Genomic DNA, 21299 nt, shown 5'->3' with positions numbered 1-21299 from the left:
ATACCAGCTATACAGTTCCTGCGGTAGCAATAGAGCGACACGAGATACGACACAAGACGAAACCTGTTACACCAGCGTAGCAACAAAGTTCTCTTTCCAAAAAGGAGGGAAACTAACCGCGAAAACTTCGCATTACACGGATAGAAAGTGGTAGAAAGTATTAGACTATTGGGTGCATGTGAGCCGTTTCCAATCCCGTTTACGCCCTCTATTATCTCTGCCCGTACTTACGCAAACAAAAATGAAGAGCAGCCCGGAGGCTTTGCTGCGAGAATTTTCAAAGAATAATATGATAGATAGACTATAAAACAGTTGAGAAGATACTTTTGTGCGTAATGTGTTATTTAGAGTGGTTTATTACAATTATGCTTCCTTAGCAACACTTAGAAACATATTTCGGGAAATACTTGTATTTCATGAATTACGAAATACTAAATTACAATGAAGTGCATGCGTAACTGTGTCTTAGTTCTGTCTTTTACAGCATGTAAAATTAACTTTGTATAATAGTATAGCATTGGTGAATGGTGATTAAGTTTAAGTAGAGCAACACAGTGGCGCCTGGTTTTAGAAGTATCACAACATCAACTTGTTCACCTAGTCATAAGGTTTAATTCTTCATTGGATAAATACCTCTCAGCAATGATGATATAATAATCACCTTGGCTCTGCCTCGGTGATCATCACATCATTCTTTTGGGATTGTTTATCTACTGAAGAATGCTATCACTGAATGTCTTACCTATACTAGCAAGCTGGGAGTACTTAAACAACACATGACACTGAACAGGCTTGCATTACACCTTTGTTGTTATGTTACCAACTGCACCATAATAATGCATAATCACCAAGTATAACAATCCTTGTAAGTCTAGCTAGCTACGGTCTATTGATACTGATATGTTCAGCTTCTACTGATATGTTCAGCTTTGGTCATAATGTTGACAAGCAAACTTACAAGGCAGAGGAGCTTGGAAGTGATTAAGGTGGTGATAAAGTAATGACACCCACTAGAAGCCATAGTAAATACTTATGACATAACATGACTTATTCTAAACAAAAAATTTTTAGGAGCTAGTCATAATTACACTAGCAAAGCAAATATTACACTAGCAAAGCAAATATTACACTAGCAACATGTAAACCTACCACATTCAAGTAACAAGTAAGTTGTTAGCATCAGCTGCCATTACATGGTTCAGGTGGACTGAAACAAATTCAACTCTCCTTGACAAAGCCAATTACAACAGGTGGCGAAACAAGCTCCACTAATAATTATTTGTCAACAGCAAGGTCTTACATGCAGTGTTACAAACATCCTTTTCTTTGTAAATAAGGATTGAATCAACATCCCTTTCTTTGTAAATACGGATTGAATCACCACAAAACTTCGTAGAAATAGTAAGTAATACTATCTGAATAATTCTACGTTCCCATATATCTAATATCCATTGTATGGCTTTGTTCGCTTAATGCAAATGGTAGGACAAGGCCTTCCTTTGCTTTGAAATGGCATATACTTCGACTTGTAGCTTGCTTCCACTTATTGATACATATAATGATTCCCGTAATAGTATGCTTTCATCGTGTGAAGTATCGGAGCTAAAACTTGAGGTTGTCGCAAGATAACGTATCTTTTGTGGTCCACCTAGTACTGCCGATTTCTTGCTTCGAGACCAGTTCTACACTTTTTACCTGCTACAAATGCTATATGTGCAGCTTGTTCCACGCAAAATTAATCACTAATTTCATTTTGTTTGTCTAAAATTGAGATACAAAACATTTTTCTCAGGTATGTGCGTTATTGCTTTAGCACCAACTTAAGCGCCTTTAGAAATTGATATTCATTTTTTGCTAGTTTTGTATTGCAGCTTTTTAGACTCACATGAGATTTCAAGTCCAAATATGCATTTAACATTATTATACAGTATCATTGTCTATTAAATATCCTGAAGGTTTGGGGTTTCTTGCCCTGTAATATCACTCAAAACAAGTTCATGTTGTGCTACTTCTCAAAACCAGGCACCAGCTCTACCTAGCTTATCACTACAATGCAACAATATTACATAAGCTGTACTATAAATAAAACTTTGATTTGTTTTGTAATAATTCACATGCAATTTATTGCAATGGAGTATTTTGTAATTCTTGAATTACTTATAATTCATGAAATATGTTGCTATGTGCTGCTAAGGAAACACATTTTACACAACCGCTTTAAACGAATATTACACACAGAAGTATCTTCTTAACTATTTTATAGTCTGTGTATCTTAGTATTCTTTGATAAAGCCTCTGGGCTGCTCTTTATTTTTGCTCGCGTAAGTATGGGTCACGCTCACTTTTACAATGATGAGATATGCACTTCCTGGGAGACTGAACAGCCTACTACTAACAGTGTTTTTCAGTTGCAGAATGCCAGAAAAATCTGCTAGGAAAGCCCTTTACAGTGTTTTTGTAAAGTCAGTATGCCTGGTTTTCAACTCGGAAAAGAAACCACCTTCGAGCCTAAGCTTACTGATTTTAAAAACACGCACAAAAAACAGCCAATGAAACTTGGCAGTATTGGTTAGGGATGGCCAAGCTCAAAAAAGTTTTCAGATTTATCCTAAACCCTTATCTTCTACTCTAACAAGTTGCAATGAAATTTTCTTACAGTATTTGACAGAATTTTGTACTAACTGATTCAGCCCAGCGCATCTAAACAATGGATAAGGCTACAGGCCTGATTTCTTCACTGTTCTATGTCGCTTTGTCCCTAGATGTGCCTTTTCGCCAATCATAGCAGCTACAATGCCCAGTTCCTTTGCATAGGTGACGATTTGCGGTATGCATGCTATGGCTTCAGTGCAAAACTTACAGTAAGAGACTTCCCTGAGTACTGAGGTGCTTTACAAACTATTCCTTGCTTGAAATGTTAGGTATCGTGTTCGACGTATCGGTAACTGAAAACAGAGCGTAATGGCGTATTTGCCTTACGCTAATTGAAAGCTGATGGTTTGTGTTTAGATGAGTGAATGTTTCGTCTTTTCTGTAGTGGCTGGATTGGTTGTAGAGGTATTTTTCAAGTTTCTTTTTGGAACACTGTATAATGGGCTGAAAATAGTTGGATACGAGGCACACTGACTTATTAACCTTCTGCTAATTAATTCTTAGTGCATGTGCTTGTGCAAATGGTGGCCATCTTTTCTTTTAAAGCTGTAGGCACGAGTTCACTAAATCATAATCATGTTTTTAACAAACAATTATTAGCAAAAAATATTAATTTACAGCCATTTAGGTATCATAGTAATAAAAAAGTGAAGAAACAATAGTGGTTGTCTATGCCTGCAGATATATTAATCCCTAATTCAGTCTGTATTTCTGTTGTATAGTTATTAGAGATTAAATGTCCACTAGTATTTCAGTAGATGTATAAGCAGCCACCTTGTTCCTTTACTTTTTATTATTATGGTCCGTAATTGGTTGTAAAATTACTAATCTTTGCTTATACTTGTAAGCACATGAGTGCTTCCAACCTCTGAGAACAAGGATGCAATACTAAATACATTATGTGTAGAAAATTTTTGCAGTAACTTTAATTTGGCGATTTGGCAAATTGGAAGTGTAGTACCAAGTTACAATGACACTAATATTACTAAAAATAATGTATGCAACTATGCAAAGTGCTCATGTGCATTCTGCCAAATTAAAATGATGCCAAAAATTATTTTGCATCAAAGTGCAGACTTTTTGAGCTGTACATTGTTGTTACCATATGTGACCCGCTGAGCGAAAACCCCACTAGTTTGCATAATTCTGATTTTGAGATAAATCCCATTGGAATACATTGGGTAAAAATGCGTACTGCAATAATTATTTTAAGCGAATTTTAATCCATTCAGTGAACAGTGAAACTAAGCTCAAATCACGACAACTAAGTGACCAACTGATTCCTCAGTTAATGGTGAGTACGAATATCTTTGTTTCGTTTCAGTGCCATGAAGTAAACGTGAGTTATAAGCGTTAGTTTCTGTTGCGGTAAAAACGGGCGTCACGTCGCCATTTTTAAGTTCAAACAGCGCTTGTGCTTAAATCTGTGGGTATCTGTAGGCTTACTAGTTAACCTTACGAGGTGCCCCATTTCATAAGGAAGAGAATGAGCCAAGTCCCATCTCCGTAGCTTATTTCTTTTTCGAGTTATGATGGATTAAACAAGCGCCTGTAATTTTTTATCCGTATAAGCACTGTACAAATCGATTATTTTGCTCTTCCTGCTGTCTATCGCTATAACTCCACAACTATTCATCAGATAAGGCTATAACTTTGGCAGCCCATTTTGTTTTCACTGTAGACAACCAAGAAGTCATAAAATGAAGTTTGAGAAAAATGCAAACTAGTCAGGTTTTTGCTCAGCGGGTCGATCACATATGGTATTTACAATAGTTATAATCGAACAATATGTAACCTTTTATTGTAATTTTTGTATGTGCTCTGAAATGTTTCTACCTCTCAGGTATCGTAGTGAGCAGAATCAAATTGTTGCTGACTATTTAATTGGGCAACTAGTTGAGAAATATCCTCTGAAGCAAGTGATAAGTAAGACTTCATGTTTTGTCCCATGTATCCCGACGCAGGAAAACGAGAGGATTAGACTAAAATTGCGTCCCAGGGGTGGGGGGTTAATTAATAGAAGACCCAGGTATTTGCTGACAATGGAGGGAGATAGACTTACAATGTTAGTTGGTAGATTAGGTCGAATCCCTTCCTAGTTCTCCTCCTTCCTGAAATGGGGGTATATGGTGGAGCAATAATAAACTTGATGAACTGTTTTGCACTTTGGTCTTAGACTCCCGTTCAAGCTGTACATGCATGTGATTTAATATTCTTGTTCTGTAAATGGCACCAGCAGTTTTATGTTGGAAAGAAACTTTGTCATATCATAAGGTTGATACCTGACATGGCTTGCACCATGGTGACTTTAGTCTGTCAGCCCTACGCTACTTCATTGCATGAATAAATTGGAAGTCACTGGAGAGCAGAGCAAAATTGCATCACAAGGAAAACTAATAGCGGCTTTAGTAGAAGGACTGTTATGATTTTTCTATGGCTGACAGAAAAGGGGGAAATTTTGTACAGTCATATCTCAGCTAATGGAGATATCAGGCTCTAACCCACAGGTATGGTTTTTAGAGTATGTAGAAGCGATTTTTGAGTGGTTTTCATAGCTACCTCTATTGTAGGCTACTTTATGCTTTGATATCTTCATTCTTGGCTGAGATTTCAAAATTATCGGCCATAGAAGAGTCATCAAAGTTTACCTGCTAATGTGTAGCCATTTTTGCTTGTGACATAATTTTGGATTATAGGCTCATTCATGACCATTTAATTAGGGTTTGAGAGATTATATTCGTAGAAGACGGTGTACACTAATAAATTGGGGCAGGTAATGTTGAGTGATAGCTGGTATTAGCTAGTACAGCAAAGAGAACTTAAATTTTAGTGGCAAAGTTATGGTGAAGTGGCAAAGTTATGGTGAAATGCATTTGAAATAGTGCTGAAATAATTATTCGATAATTTACTACTAGCATTATTCGATTCGTTAAAGACTGCCCTTCAAATCACTGAGCATTGTTCTATTGTTGTCTTGTGTTTGTGATTATATGAGGTGAAGAGCATATAAAGCCAGATCGGATTCGGTAGATTTCAAATTTCACTTTTCTGCAACTCTGCTATTGCATTTTGCCGTATTCTGTGTTTTCAATAATTATTCTACTTAATCATCTTCCTCAACTGTTAGTCATCCATCTCTAAGCAAATAAAAAAAATGAAGGTAAAATCCTGCTTTAGCTTTCACCTGTTAATAGAAAGGTGTATGCAATAAATTAGGGCTATTAACTTAGAGCGATAGCTGATATTAGCTAGTACAGCAGAAAGAACTGAAGTTTTTGTACCTAACTGCACTTTAAGCACCATGTGACGTGGAGCATTTATTAGAATGCACATGGAGTGTGTGTGTGTGTGTGTGTGTGTGTGTGTGTGTGTGTGTGTGTGTGTGTGTGTGTGTGTGTGTGTGTGTGTGTGCCAATAGTTTAAAAAGAGCCCCGGTAGCAAGGTATTAGTTTGTTTGCATAACTACTGTAAGTTATTTGCTACTAGAAACTTATTTAATGATGGTTGAAAATGTAGGAAATGTGGTAAGTCTTCACTCTTAGTATGTATCTAATCCAAAACAGCCAAGCTGTAAAAAAAGTGTGCGGCCCTCAGAAAGGCTATGGTGAAAAAAGATGTGAAATCCAAGGTGGCGGCCAAGAAATGGCTGTGATGGTAGGTTAATGGTAAAAATTTTAATAACGACAATTCAGGTGAATTTTTGTGCCGCTTCACAAAATTTACCTAAATTGTCATTATTGAAATTTTTACCATTAACCTACCATCACAGCCATTTCTTGGCCGCCACCTTGGATTTCACATCTTTTTTCACCATAGCCTTTCTGAGGGCCGCACACTTTTTTTACAGCTTGGCTGTTTTGGATTAGATTTCATTTCTTTTTGTATTGTATACCCCCAAAGCCGGCCTATGGCCAGCTTTGGGACTGTTTTAACCTATGGCTATGTTTTTTTCGGAAGAAGAAAAGATGAAGTAGATGTACTTCAAATATTTTATCCGTAAATGTACAAATTATATATACTGTATAATACATATGTGACCGGATTTGCGAAAAGGGGTCTTCCACACACATCCAATTTGCCAACTTTGACAATTGATAACTTCAGATTGGAAAGAGCTATTGCCTTGAATTTTGGACAGTGGTGAGCACCACTATAGCTGAATACGTGGTGAAATTGTCAGGTTAATATGTTACTTGAACACTGAGTTATGGTCTCCAACGGTTACGGAATTGGATGTGTGTGGAAGACCCCTTTTCGCAAATCCGGTCACATAATATTATATTGATTACAGAAATCTCCATGGTGGTTTCTTTGTAACTGAACACTCTACAAGGTGACTTCTTCTAATTGCTCTCTCTACAGGGTGAATTGTTTGTAGCTGAACGATCTACAAGGTAACTTCTTCTAGCTGATCTCTCTGCAGGGTGATGTGTTTGTAGCTGAATTCTGTATAGGTGATTTGTTTGCAGCTGAGCTCTTTACAGAATGGTTTCTTTGTAGCTGAACTCTCTAAAAGGTAACTTCTTCTAACTGATCTTTCTACAGGGCAATTTGTTTCTGGCAGAATTTTCTACAGGGTGATTTCTTTGCAGCTGAACTCTCTACATGGTGGTTTCTTTGTAGCTGAACTCTCTACAAAGTAATTTCTTCTAGCTGATCTCTCTACAGGGAGATTTGTTTGTAGCTGAACTATCTACAAGGTAACTTCTTATAGCTGATCTCTCTACAGGGTGATTTGTTCGTAGTTGAATTCTGTACAGGTGATTTGTTTGCAGCTGAGCTCTTTACAAAATGGTTTCTTTGTAGCTGAACTTTCTCCAAGGTAACTTCTTCTAACTGATCTTTCTACAGGGTGATTTGTTTGTAGCTGAACTATCTACAAGGTAATTTCTTCTAGCTGATCTCTCTACAGGGTGATTTGTTTGTAGCTGAATTCTGTACAAGTGATTTGTTTGCAACTGAGCTCTTTACAGAATGGTTTCTTTGTAGCTGAACTCTCTACAGGGTGATTTGTTTGTAGCTGAAACCCCTACAAGGTAACTTTTCTTCTAGCTGATCTTTCTACAGGGCGATTTGTTTGTAGCTGAGTTCTCTACAGTGTGTTTGTTTGCAGCTTAATTCTCTACATGGTGGTTTCTTTATAGCTGAACTCTCTACAAGGTGACTTCTTCTAGCTGATCTCTCTACAGGGTGATTTGTTTGTAGCTGAACTCTCTACAGGTGATTTGTTTGTAGCTGAACTCTCTACAAGGCGATACTTCTAGGTGATCTCTCTACAGGATTCCTTGTATCTAACTGAACTCTCAACAGGGTGATCTGTTCATAGCTGAACTTTCTACTAGGTGATTTGTTTGCAACTGAACTCTCTAAATGGTGGTTTCTTTGTAGCTGAACTCTCTACAATGTGACTTCTTCTAGCTGAACTCTCTACAAGGTGACTTGTTTCTAGCTGATCTCTCTACAGGGTGACTTGTTTCTAGCTGAACTCTCTACAGGTGATTTGTTTGTAGCTGAACTCTCTACATGGTGGTTTCGTTGTAGCTGAACTCTCTACAAGGTAACTTCTTCCAGCTGATCTTTTTACACTGCATATTTGTTTGTAGCTGAGTTCTCTACAGGGTGATTTGTTTGCAGCTGAACTCTATACATGGGAGTTTCATTGTAGCTGAACTATCTACAATGTGACTTCTTCTAGCTGAACTCTCTACAGGGTGACTTGTTTCTAGCTGAACTCTCTATAGATGATTTGTTTGCAGCTGAACTCTCTACATGGTGGTTTCTTTGTAGCTGAACTCTCTACAAGGTAACTTCTTCTAGCCGATCTTTCTACAAGGTGATTGAGTTTTTTGCAGCTGAACTCTTTACATGGTGGTTGCTTTGTAGCTGAACTCTCTAAAAGGTGACTTCTTCTAGCTGAACTCTCTACAGGATGATTTGTTTGCAGCTGAACTCTCTACGTGGTAGTTTCTTTGTAGCTGAACTCTCTACAATGTGACTTCTTCTAGCTGAACTCTCTACAGGGTGACTTGTTTTTAGCTGATCTCTCTACAGGGTGACTTGTTTCTAGCTGAACTCTCTACAGGTGATTTGTTTGCAGCTGAACTCTCTACATGGTGGTTTCTTTGTAGCTGAACTCTCTACAAGGTAACTTCTTCTAGCTGATCTTTCTACAGGGTGATTTGTTTGTAGCTGAATTCTCTACAGGGTGATTTATTTGCAGCTTAACTCTCTACAAGGTGACTTCTTCTAGCATAACTCTCAACAGAGTGATTGATTTTTTTTGCAGCTGAACTCTCTACATGGTGGTTTCTTTGTAACTGAACTCTCTACAGGGTGATTTGTTTGTAGCTGAACTCTCTACAGGGTGATTTGTTTGTAGCTGAACTCTCTACAGGGTGATCTGTTCATAGCTGAACTCCCTATAAGGTAACTTCTTCTAGCTAATCTTTCTACAGGGCGATTTGTTTGTAGCTGAGTTCTCTACAGGGTGATTTGTTTGCAGCTGAACTCTACATGGTAGTTTTGTTTGTAGCTCTACAATGTGACTTCTTCTAGCTGAACTCTCTAAAAGGTGACTTGTTTCTAGCTGATCTCTCTACAGGGTGACTTGTTTCTAGCTGAACTCTCTACAGGTGATTTGTTTGCAGCTGAACTCTCTACATGGTTTATTTCTTTGTAACTGAACTCCCTGCAAGGTGACTTCTTCTAGCTGACCTCTCTACAGGGAGATTTGTTTGTAGCTTAACTCTCTACAGGTGATTTGTTTGCAGCTGAACTCTCTACATGATGGTTTCTTTGTAGCTGAACTCTCTACAAGGTAATTTCTTCTAGCTGATCTCTCTACAGGCCGATTTGTTTGTAGCTGAACTCTCTACATGATTGTTTCTTTGTAGCTGAACTCTCTACAAGGTGATTTCTTCTATAGCTGATCTTTCTACAGGGTGATTTTTTTGTAGTTGAACTCTCTACATGATTGTTGCTTTGTAGCTGAACTCTCTACAAGGTGATTTCTTCTATAGCTGATCTTTCTACAGGGTGATTTGTTTGTACCTGAACTATCTACATGATGGTTTCTTTGTAGCTGAACTCTCTACAAGGTAACTTCTTCTAGCTGATCTCTCTACAGGACAATTTGTTTGTACCTGATCTCTCACATGATTGCTTCTTTGAAGCTGAACTCTCTACAAGGTGATTTCTTCTAGCTGATCTTTCTACAGGGTGATTTGTTTGTAGCTGAACTATCTACAAGGTAACTTCTTCTAGCTGATCTCTCTACAGGGTGATTTGTTTGTAGCTGAATTCTGTATAGGTGATTTATTTGCAGCTGAGCTCTTTACAGAATGGTTTCTTTGTAGCTGAACTCTCTACAAGGTAACTTCTTCTAGCTGATGTATTTACAGGGTCACTAGTTTGTAGCTGAATTCTCTACATGGTAGTTTCTTTGTAACTGAACTATCTATAAGGTGACATCTTCTAGCTGATCTTTCAACAGGGTGATTTGTTTGTAACTGAACTCTCTACAAGAAAACTTCTTCTAACTGATGTCTGAACAGGGTGAATTGTTTGTAGCTGAACTCTCTACAGGGTGATTTGTTTGTAGCTGATCTCTATACAGGTTACTTATTTCTAACTGATCTCTTGAATTCTGTTCAGGGTGACTGCTCTATTAGGATGACTGCTCTATTAGAGTATCTCGATCTCGCACTTGCTACACCAAGTTGGATTTCGTGTTATAACTCCGTGGCTTTAAGTCTGATTTTCCTACACCATTGAAGAGCCTTTCTAAGATGATAACTCCATCTGTACAGCGATTTTCAAAGCATTACCCCAAGTGGTTTATCTGGTAGGCGTAGCAAGCATAATAATAATAATAATAATAATAATAAATTTGCTAATCTCGATTGCGTAATTGTTACACACTGTTGATTTTTTCGCTGTATCTTCCTGGTTTTTAGCTCGATTTCTTTCAAACCACAAAAGGTTTGAGGTTCAATAGTTAACCTATTCACCCACCGATTTTCAGCTTCTTCCCATACGCGGTTTACCCTGTAGGCGTGACAACATATTGGTGTTATTTTTCGTGCATAATCGCTCATAACGCTTTGCCTGTTCATGATATTCCAGCCAAAGTTGGTACAGAGATGCGCCTTTATACCCCCCCTTCTGTTTGCCAAATTTCAAGGCAATCGGATAACGCGTTCGCGTTTTATAGCAGTTTTTGTAAGTGTGCGAAAAGAGGAAGAAAAATAAGAAGAAGAAGAAGAAGAAGAAGAAAAAACGAAGAAACTAAGCCAATTTTTGAAGTCGTATATCTCAGGAATTCCTGAAGCGATTTCGCTCAAATTTGGAATGTGGAGTACTGAAGTTGGAGGGAATGTACACAGCAAAATTTGTCTTGTTTCATCAAGGCAGCACAGAGCTACGGAGGTGCGAAAATTGCGTTTTCTTTCTTCCTGTCAATATACTCACGGGGTTGCGCGCCGGCTTCTTGGGCCGCACGACACACTACCGTGTGTCTTGATTGCCAATATGGATCTGGTACCGATACCAGTAATATAGGCAGTGATACTACGTAATGTCAGTATTGGTACTTTTCTACTTTAGAGTGATTCTATTTCAAGATCGTCCTGAGAATTGCTGAGCATAGTTTTAGTGTTGTCTCATCTTCGCCTTGTAGGGATATTCAAAGTTTTGCTTATTCTGTAATTCTGCCGTTCCATTATTCCATATTTTGCCTTTTCTCACCTAATTGTTCATTGTCAAGTGACTCAAGTCGTCTTTTCATTGCACTTGAGAACTGCAGAATTTTGGCTCAAATATTTCAAAAGAAATTTACAGTGACCAGCACTGAAGTTTTAAAATAAATCATCTTCCTCTATAATTCAAGGTTGTTTTAAGTAAATTCTGCATCGTGATTTTCTGAATGATTGGGGTTATAATTCTGATTGACCAGCCAACGTTTTGGCTGCATTGAAGTAAGAGCAATGTCACCAGGTGATATTTGTACCTTCATGAGACTACACCCAATTGAGACTACGGTACGCATCGTATGCTTTAAAGTTTCGTCGCTAATGAGGTACTTACACCCTTTATTTACATATTACTAAATTGGTCAGCTTTTAGCAACTCCTGCTGTATATACTTTAAAAATTGATGGAACATGTACATATAGTTTTTTTGTTAAAAATCTGGGATTTGCAAGGCATACTGGTATATATTGTTTGGGTCATGTAACTTAGTACACATTACATATTGTATTTACATATATAGATGTTGGTTATTAATATTAGAGGCAGTTCATCGTTACTACAAATCCCGTAGGCGAAAGCTAGTTACTGATGTGAGGCCTGACAGGGTGGCTATTAAAGAAGCCAATGACAGGAACACCAAAGTGAGGAGCAGGCAGAAAGCGGTTAGTTTTCTTTGGGCGCATCAATAAATTTCAATATTGTGGAAACAGCTGTATGATCGTCGCAAGAAGCTATGCGCGACGAAAGAAGAAAAGAAAAGATGGAGAGAAATCATACCAGCCTATATGACTGAAGAGAGTGATGACGGTGAAGGCTCTTACAGAACACATTCACCATCGTGGCGATCTACTGGTTAGTTACATTACATGAATGGTATTTCTTACAACAAGGCTGATTTTATGGTCTCCCTGATAGAACTAGAAGACTTCATTCAAGAGCTGGATCAAAGGTGGACAGTGAAAAGTGTATTGAAGAAGCCCAGAGTAGTGTCTACTCCACTAGTGTGTGAGGCCCAGAGGGGAGCTCCAGCTTGGGCAGTGAGAGCACGGTCAATAAGTCCTACTGTGTGTTAACTTATAATTAGTATAGCGTAACAGATGATACATTTTTAGGTAACAACTGCTTATCATGATGCACCACAAAATGGTCACCAGTTGCAATCCTCCTATACTGAAGTGGAACAGGTGTGTACACAGCTAAGCTGTATCATTTGTGATTTTATTTTGACCACTACAGGTTGAAGATCCAGCTGTTGCTAGTGGTGGTACAGGTCATGATCAGATGCACGCAGCTTATGATTCTGAGGTACGTACTACGTATGACATAGCAAATACCTCTTCTGATGGCTATTATCTATTTTCAGAGCCTCACACACTATCCTCTGCTGCAAGATGATTATTCAGATGTATGTGTGTACAGTATAAAAGTTCATATGTTTAGTTTAGCTGCACAGTGCAAAGGGCTATTCACCTTCACCGTACTATGCTCGCAACATACAGCCTCCACAAGACCAGTACTATCTTCAGGTAAATTAACCTACAAAATCTTCCGTGTGATGTACCTTAACTGGTTGTATTACAGTTCAGTCAATGACCAGATAACAATGATCATTGCATTAACGTAAGTGTCAAAGTGTCAATTAGGCTTACATTTACATATTATTGATTTTGTAGCACTATGAAGAATCATTGCCATCACAGCAGGTGAGTTGTTTGTGTATAATTTGTCATTACTGTAAATAATAAGCATTGCATACTGAATATTGGGTTATTTCAATGGGATTGCTTTATACACTACCATCATGTTAACTTTTGAGAAGAAAGTTTGTTGATTGATACTTTGGCAATACAACAGCAAATCTAGGGGGTTTTGCTTAAAATGTTAAGATTGAGTTTGTGTGGTAAAAGCTTGGCTACATCCATACATTATTGATATGTGACCAAAAGCACAGCTAGTTTTGCAATTTTCTGAAACTTTTTATAATAACTTCTTGGTTATATGTAGAGAAAAACCGATGGCCTGGGATGTCCAAAGTTTTAGCCTTAGTTTTAGAAAACAGCATTAGAGTGAAATAATGAATTTTTACATGTCTACAGTATGTGAAAAATAAGCCACAAAAGGTAACGTTGTGTAATCCATCATAACTCATGAAGGAATTGAAGCAAGCCGCTAGGACTTGGCTCCTTTCTTCCTTATGAAATTGAACACCTAGTAAGGTGTAGTGGCTGGGCGTCCTGCATGGTATTGGAAACCTTACAACTATGAAGGCAGTTGATAGCCCACAAATATGCATCATAAGTTGGCCTATGGGACGTGCCTTGTACAAGTGTAGCCACAACCGTGTTGTTAATCCTTATTGTAGTACCTTTGTAACCATTTTCCACTTATGCTAGCGGTTTGGGTGAATTTAGCAGTAGCTTGAAAGAAACATCCAGCCCGCTATTTGAGACATTGTACAAAATCATATGTATATGCTAAATTATTTATTTTTCCTTAGGGTCAGTATGCTACACCTTCAAATCTTGTAAGTAAATTTTTTGCTGTTAAAATAAGTGGTAATTTGGTGCATATTTCTAGGTACACCAAGTTGATTTGGCTGATCCGGTGGATGCCATATTTGAAGATTCAGACTAACATTTTATTTCTTTTTAATGCACGGTCCGGAATATGTAATATTTAGTATACGGAAAATTTAATATACCTATATGGAAAATGGCTAGTTTTACGGGATCTAGTTTTACTGGGACAAAGTTCAGCATGCTTTGATACTACCGCGACGGTGTTGCTGGGTGTTAATAGAGGACTGCTGATACGGCAAAGGATGCTTTGATACTACCGCGATGGAGGTACTGGGTGTTGATAGAGAGCTACTGTTACGGTGCCGGACAGAATTCCGTCTCCAAGAAATGGTCCCACCACGAAGCAAGACGACTGATAATACGAAATCTGATACGAACGCTGTATCCACTCGTAACCAATCCACGACGGTATGTTATACGTACAAGGACAAGGTCGTCATAGACTACCAGTTTCGCTGTGAGGTGAAAAATAAAAGAATTGCTGGAAAGAAAAATAGGTGAAAAAAAAGCAAAATAGACTGGTCCCTAGTCTGAGGATTATAATGAAAATTTATTTGTCTTAGCATAACAATGATACAAATACCCATAAACCTACTTGCACCTTATAGTCTTAGCATAGCAATGATACAAATACCCATAAACCCACGTGCACCTTATAAACATCTTTCCAAGACATTACCACTGGATTTGTACTAAACATCTTTCCAAGACATTATCACTGGATTTATGCTAAGTCTTTAGCATAAATCCAGTGATAATGTCTTGGAAAGATGTTTATAAGGTGCACGTGGGTTTATGGGTATTTGTATCAACAACCCGGATCAGCAACAAGGACCCAGATCAGCATTTGAGGACCAAGGACCCGGATCAGCATTTGTGACCAGATTTGCGAAAAGGTACCTTTTCCACACATTTTACATTTGAGCAAACAAAACAATGTACCGTTTGACTGCTTATACTGATCAACTTGCTCTTAGTTTCAAAATGTAGCCAGATAATTTAGCTGCACTCATGGAAAATTTCAGGCAATTATATGGAATGACTAATAAGTTATGAAGCTTCAAAGATCAAAAAATGGGTCAAATTTTGTGTGTGAAAAAGGTACCTTTTCACAAATCCGGTCACATTTGAGGTGTACAAGATTGAGATGCTCTAATAGCAGTTACCCAACTACTCTAATAGAACATTCAGCAGATATATACATTATAGTTGGTTCTGCTATGGAATTTATCCATATCTGTCTGCACCTATACATACAATGAAGTGCATTGGTCTATTTAAAAGGCTTGATTCATCTACTTGTGTAGTTATTATGCATGGCAATGCTTAATTCAGATACATAATTTCCACAGAATATGCTCTCAGAGTCAATCTCATATCATTCAAATTTCAAAATTTTCCTCTTTCAACATTATCATTTTAACATGCACCTATTGTTTTGCAATTGTGAGACGGTGTGTCATGTGCTTGGTTGTCTGAACCTACCCAAACCAATGCTGCAGAGAGCTTTGTTTGTAACACTGTGTAATGGGCTGAACATAGCTAAAAGCAAAGTGTAATGGCCACTTCACTTTTGAGTCAGTAGTTGATAGTTGGACAACGTGTTCAGACAAAAACATTATGTATATAACTCTGGCACCATTCTTTCTTTTGATGCAGTATGCCCAGGTTCACCATTCATAATAATGTTACAATAAAAGACAACAAGCCTAATACCAAAATAGGAATTTTAAGTTCAATTAGGGATCACAGAAAAAAGTAGGGGTTGCCTGCATATACTAGCACTGTGAAAAAAGCTCAGAATAATAAGGTCTATAACAGTCTTATTATGTTAGTATTAGAATGAAATAGTACAGCATATATTATTAGATTAAGTCTTTACTATAACAAGCTTATTGAATACATTTAAGACAGTAAATTAAATCACTAGTATAGTGCAGTGTATTATCAGACTATACTAAACCTATTTCAACCATATATTGGTTACTATACTACTGTACTTTTTTACTTTCCCATAATCTGTGGCTACCTTAATTAAATAATTTCTATAATTATATATTTGTAATAATTTAATTCTGTAATATGTTAAAACCACAATAGGTACAGCTAGTAAAATCGATGTCTTCCTTGGCCGGCCATGACAGTATCAACTCAATTTCGTCATTTATCAGTCTTTATCCAACTGTAGCAGGTAAGACAGTAAATACAATTCACAAGTTCCATTACTAATTACCTGTATTATTATCACCATGTAGAACTCTGTGACAACCTGTTAGTCGTCTGGTAGAACTGTCCCACAGCTCTAATACAAAGATGGTAAATATAATGTGTATTCTGGACAATCGTTGGACTTAAAGTTTGTAACAATAAGAATCTCATAAAACCTAGACCTTGTCTGGAAACCTAGTATTACCATGTAGAACGGCGGCTAGGTCGCACAATTCTATTAAAGATGGTTAATATAATGCGTATACTGAACAATCACTGTACTTACAGTTTGTAGCAATCTTGTAAAACTGAGACCGAGTCTGAGACTGACAATCCATGGAACTAAGACAAGTGTGATAAGACCAGGTCTCACAACCCTAAATGGAGGCAAACATAATTCATATTCTGGATTACTTACAGTTGTTATCAGTGAGTGTAACCACACATAAAATGGCCATTTAGTATGTGACTTTGTTGGGCTAATATCAGACGAAGATTTTTGAACGGTCATATCTCAGCCAAGAACAATGATATCAAGCTGTAACTAGCAGGTATGGTTATAAAGTGTTAAAATAAGTACATTCAAGCATTGATTTATGTTAAATCCCTATTGTTTTGGCTAATGTATAAGCATACCTGCTAGTTAGAGTTTGATATATTCACTCTTGGCTGAGATATAACTGTTCAAAAATCTTCGTCTGACACTCGCCCATACCCAAAACTCACAAAAATACTCCTACCACGTGGCCATTTTTATGTGCTACGTAAGCTCACAAGAAGCATCTGATACACTGATAACCAAGTCCAAGAATCTTGTAATCACTAAGTACAATTGAAACAAGACTAAAATAATATAATATAATTTGCATACTCTCTGTGGACTTACTTTTGTTAGCAATACGAGCATGGTCAGTGAAATAAGGACAAACAAGATGAAACGGGTTCTTGAAAGCACTCAACACATTTACAGTGCCAGACGTACATGAGGTAGCAGTCGTCAGTTGTTGATAACAAGTAGTGGAAAACATGAAGAAATGAGACCGGTTCCCAAAAGAAATGAGACCAGTTTCCACAAACCTAGCTAAACGAAGGTAAATATAAATTGTATACTGGGCACTCTCAGTGTACTTACTTACAGATGTTAGCAATAAGAAGAATCTCCTAGAACTGAGACTAAGTCTGTAACTCCTACCGTATTGAAAAGAAAATAAATAAAAACACAATCAGGCTTAATGCACTTACAGCTGTAAGTAATTAGAAGATGAGGTTGAACAACTCCGCAAAAAAAGAACAAAAACTGTCCACATATGGTCGCTACCAGATTCTTTAAAGGAAGCAGCTGCCATTGAAGGAAACTAACACTGCAGATGTTGTACACTAACAACCTGTAGAATTAAGAGGTCCGACAAGAAACTGTACCTCTGAAGAGATAATATACAAAATCATAAGAGTAGACCATGCAAACTCTTACCATTGATGGCTGATGAACTGTATCCACTCATCATCCGCCATAAGCTGAGATAAAATATGTAACTGCACTGTGACCAAAGTTCAATCATTTGCAGGCCGTTGTCATACAATACACAATAAACAATTTAATACGACTAAACCTATCGCACAAGCTATCATTTTAGTCTAATACTTACTCATCTAGAGCTGTTTTTGATCACTGCCATCGTAGCAATTGGGCCACCACGCCGCCACTTCACCACTACAGCCAGCAGGGATGTCACAGTTGTGGTCCATAACTATCATCGTGCGGAGCATGGGTCATTGGACGATGGCGCCGATCGCACACACTCTCTCCGCGAGATACACCTTCTCACATTTACAACCTCTCAGGCTCTGATACAACAACAGCAACAAAAACGGCGACTTAATTGCATCTGCTACACATGCGCACACCACTGACTCCTTCAATTTTAAACAAGCTTTAATACCAACTTGTGCAGGTGTGCTAACTGTGCAAGAAAATCTGAATTTGTATGACTCTTAGAAAGAATTGATTGAATAATTAATTTTTCTGGTATTATATGCTTTGCCATATGAAAATGTCCATGTGCATATGAAATTAGCTATCACAACAAAGCCAGCTATAGTGATTAACAGAAGTGTACTTATTGTAAAGGCAGGTTATATAGAGCCGGTACCGGTTACACTGTTTTGCCGGCTATTTTGCCGGCAGTGGAGGGTATAATACTTAGAATGTTACGTACATTAAAAAAAAACTTGTACAAAAAACCTAAGAAAGCGAAAAAAAAAAGTTGTCCAAGCGAGGGTTCGAACCCGGGCATCCGTACTCATAAGCAATGTTTGTAACGATTATACCACCGGTGCTGCAGCTAGTCATATTATTTAGTTTCTACGTTATAAACATCCGACTGAAGTGAACAAGAGTGAAGAAGAAACCAAAGCTGAACCCTAGCCTACCCCTAACGCTAAGGAACTACTTTTCGCATCCCCTAAAGTTGAATGCTCAGGGCAACCTACTAGACGCATGCCCTAAAGTTGAATGCTCGGGGCAACCTACTAGTGCCGGCACAATAGCCATTAGTGTTTGCAAACCGGTACCGGCTAAATATACACTTCGTATTGTAAAATCATCATGACTTTGTTTGATACAGTAAAAAATCTTAAGTCACATGCTGTCTATAAACAAAAGTCCATGAATAATGAGATGGTGAAGTTAAAAAGTCACTGAGTTATCACATTTAGTTAAGTAAACAAAGCCATAGCAAAAGAATGTGTATTAAACTGAAGTATAATCTGTTTCCCATAATATAAGATGGGGTTTATACTAAAGTATAAGATAGTTAGTATAATGCAAGACTATACTGAGATTATTTGTATAATTTAAGCCATTAGATATACCATCTTATATTCCTCTTTTTTCACAGTGTAGGTCACCTACATAATTATGCATGCATCATAATAACATGTTAACAGTGTTATACAACACTACAGATTTTGAAATGAAAACAATGAATGGTAAACGTTGTCTTCAGTGGAACTTGACAGCATTTTAAGGGTCCATTATGAGATCACGTGATCTGTATACCACTGGATTCTGTAGCACATGAGGATTCTAATGGCACTTAGTTTAAAGCCATAGCACTAAGTATGGCGACGGCATTCCTTGTTTATTGAAGCAGTGTACAATCATGGTGAACATTTGATGAAGAAGGCTGTTTTCTAAGTGGTGTGCTGAAAGGCGTTGTACCCAACTGCATCGATGTTTGGTGCCATTTAATTGTGGAGTTCACAGTAAGTAATGTAGTGGCTGTGGTATCATTAATACTTGTGAAGTTATTTTAGTTTGTATAAAGATATGCGTCAAAGCTTAAATATAGGCTTACCAGGTTCAAAGAGGGTTAACCAGGTGGTTGATGTTTTTCAGCACAGCATCTACACACTTGCTTTAAATATTTTTTGACATTTCCTTTGCAATATAATATCATTTAATGGCACTTTATTTAAGCCTGACTTGTGATCAGGCTGGAAAAGGGCTTTTCAAACTCTTGATACATAATTCACACCAAACTATCTACAAACTGGAAGCTGTTCAAAACTAGATCAGGAATAACTAACCTTCAGTATATAGGGTGCAGGAAACTTGTGATAGGTAAAACTTATTAGTGTTGAATTTTACAATTACAAACCTTAGATGCTGCATAAAAATTAAACTTCTAAGATAACTTAACAGAGATAGCTGAATATATTATAATGTTGTCACAAAGGCTTCTAAAAGTGTATGACCTTCAGTGTTGGGGGTAATGCATTATGTAATAATTATTACTTTTGTGGTAACCAAGTAATGTAATGAAATAATTATGCTATAAAAACTGGTAATATAACTCAAGTTACTTCACTTAGAAATGTAACACTTACCTAAGTAATGAAGTTACTGTAACAAGCCTCATATGCATATTAAGTAATTTTATTACTACAAGTAACAAGTTTCCAATCTTGTTAATAGTCCACTGAGTAACGCCTAGCCACAACAAAGCCACCTTGAATTAATGAATGAAGCTTATTCACCAGTTTCTTACAGTTATAACCAAGATTTACACATTGTTCAACAACACAATCATGTCACGTGATAAGGTGGTAGTTGCACATGTGACACCTTAAGGCTGTGGACACAAAGTAATATAATTTTAAATATGTAATTACTTTATGGGTAATATGTAACTGTAACTAAACAGTTCAGTTGCAAGTAATATGTAACTAGTTACTTTTAAAAAGTAATTGCCCCAACACTTAATCAGATGACCTTTTCCAAAAATTATGACTACTTGAATGACATTAGAAGTTAGTACATAGAGTTGCGGACAGTGTTTTTTATAAGTGCACATGCTGTAAATAATTGTGAGGTTGAGTTTTGTAAATGATTCCACATATGTGACCGGGCCTGTGATAATAGGGCATGTGGGCACATGATTTTTGCCTACTTTTTCACACTTTCATTATATATACTGATAACGTTCTGTGCAATATTATTAAGTAATGGCATTGCAATTTTTGGCTCTTTGTAAGCATTTAATTGGCATCATGATGCAAGTTACAGAATGGAATATACTTTTCCAGTACTGAGATATGACCTGTAGAGTAATAAGGTGTAGTTTGTACCCACATGCCCTGTTTTTGCAGGCCCAATCACATTGGTGATCTGGTTGCAGTGTCTATATGTCAGTATGTGCATGTATGCGCACAAGTATGTTTGTTGTGCAACATAATTTATCACATTTATGTAGTAGCTGCAATTTCTATTATATCCTGTAGTGTTAGCGAACTATTCAAAATAGATTAATAGATGTACAAAAGTTACTACAGAGAGTAATTTGTGTTATGTGTAACTTTGTATCTTTTCTTTCAGGTGCTGCTTTGTCAACAACTGTTTCCTTACGTACATATCTGATACCTGTTAAAAGACCATGGATGAAATGAAACCATATAATTTACTATACTTCACTTGTACATACGTAAGCATGTACGTATGTTCAAAAATGGGTTAAAAATTGGTCAGTGGTATTATAGAGTAGTGACGTTTCAATCTGTATATTTAAAATGTAGTGTACATTTGTTCAAACAATTGGATTTTTGCTGTCAT

The 21299-nt window shown here is 37.2% G+C and overlaps 2 protein-coding genes and 1 long non-coding RNA gene across 11 annotated transcripts in view; 1 reads left to right on the top strand and 2 right to left on the bottom strand.

Annotated features, from left to right (window-relative positions):
* LOC136247159 (uncharacterized) overlaps positions 1-14115 on the top strand; it is a 23837-nt gene extending 9722 nt beyond the window's left edge. Inside the window, exons 6-17 of one of the 4 annotated variants that reach the window (XM_066038795.1) lie at positions 4496-4578; positions 11943-12043; positions 12131-12254; positions 12318-12466; positions 12515-12586; positions 12639-12707; positions 12766-12807; positions 12856-12928; positions 12984-13022; positions 13076-13105; positions 13900-13926; positions 13980-14115. In XM_066038795.1, coding sequence (XP_065894867.1) covers positions 4496-4578; positions 11943-12043; positions 12131-12254; positions 12318-12466; positions 12515-12586; positions 12639-12707; positions 12766-12807; positions 12856-12928; positions 12984-13003 — 733 coding nt within the window. In that variant the 3' untranslated portion in view covers positions 13004-13022; positions 13076-13105; positions 13900-13926; positions 13980-14115. Of the gene's footprint in view, positions 1-4495; positions 4579-11942; positions 12065-12112; positions 12255-12317; positions 12467-12514; positions 12587-12638; positions 12708-12765; positions 12808-12855; positions 12929-12983; positions 13023-13075; positions 13106-13899; positions 13927-13979 lie in introns of all 4 variants that reach the window. The other 3 variants (XM_066038794.1, XM_066038793.1, XM_066038792.1) reach the window with 3 other exon arrangements.
* Positions 14116-16053: 1938 nt separating this feature from the next.
* Positions 16054-17786, bottom strand: LOC136247153 (uncharacterized). 5 transcript variants are annotated; one of them, XM_066038788.1, is made up of 8 exons: positions 17661-17786; positions 17432-17610; positions 17322-17377; positions 17076-17270; positions 16964-17011; positions 16476-16566; positions 16215-16424; positions 16054-16163 (listed from the first exon to the last, which is right to left on the bottom strand). In XM_066038788.1, exons 2-6 carry the CDS (start codon positions 17533-17535, stop codon positions 16559-16561), a joined length of 411 nt encoding a protein of 136 aa, XP_065894860.1. In that variant the 5' UTR covers positions 17536-17610; positions 17661-17786; the 3' UTR covers positions 16054-16163; positions 16215-16424; positions 16476-16558. The 5 variants fall into 5 exon arrangements, 4 of the variants coding, with proteins under 4 accessions (XP_065894860.1, XP_065894861.1, XP_065894862.1 ...); XM_066038789.1 differs by having other exon boundaries at positions 16215-16283; XM_066038790.1 differs by lacking the exon at positions 16964-17011.
* A 3081-nt stretch (positions 17787-20867) lies between these two features.
* LOC136247157 (uncharacterized) overlaps positions 20868-21299 on the bottom strand; it is a 56111-nt gene continuing 55679 nt past the window's right edge. For both annotated transcript variants that reach the window (XR_010697127.1, XR_010697129.1), the window contains one exon: positions 20868-21110. This is a non-coding gene — a long non-coding RNA (uncharacterized lncRNA). The remainder of the gene's footprint in view (positions 21111-21299) is intronic.

This window comes from Dysidea avara, chromosome 2, assembly GCF_963678975.1.
Source record: "Dysidea avara chromosome 2, odDysAvar1.4, whole genome shotgun sequence".
NCBI lineage: Eukaryota > Metazoa > Porifera > Demospongiae > Dictyoceratida > Dysideidae > Dysidea > Dysidea avara.
The sequence above is the reverse complement of the archived record's forward strand: the minus strand, read 5'-3'. Positions and strand labels throughout refer to the sequence as shown.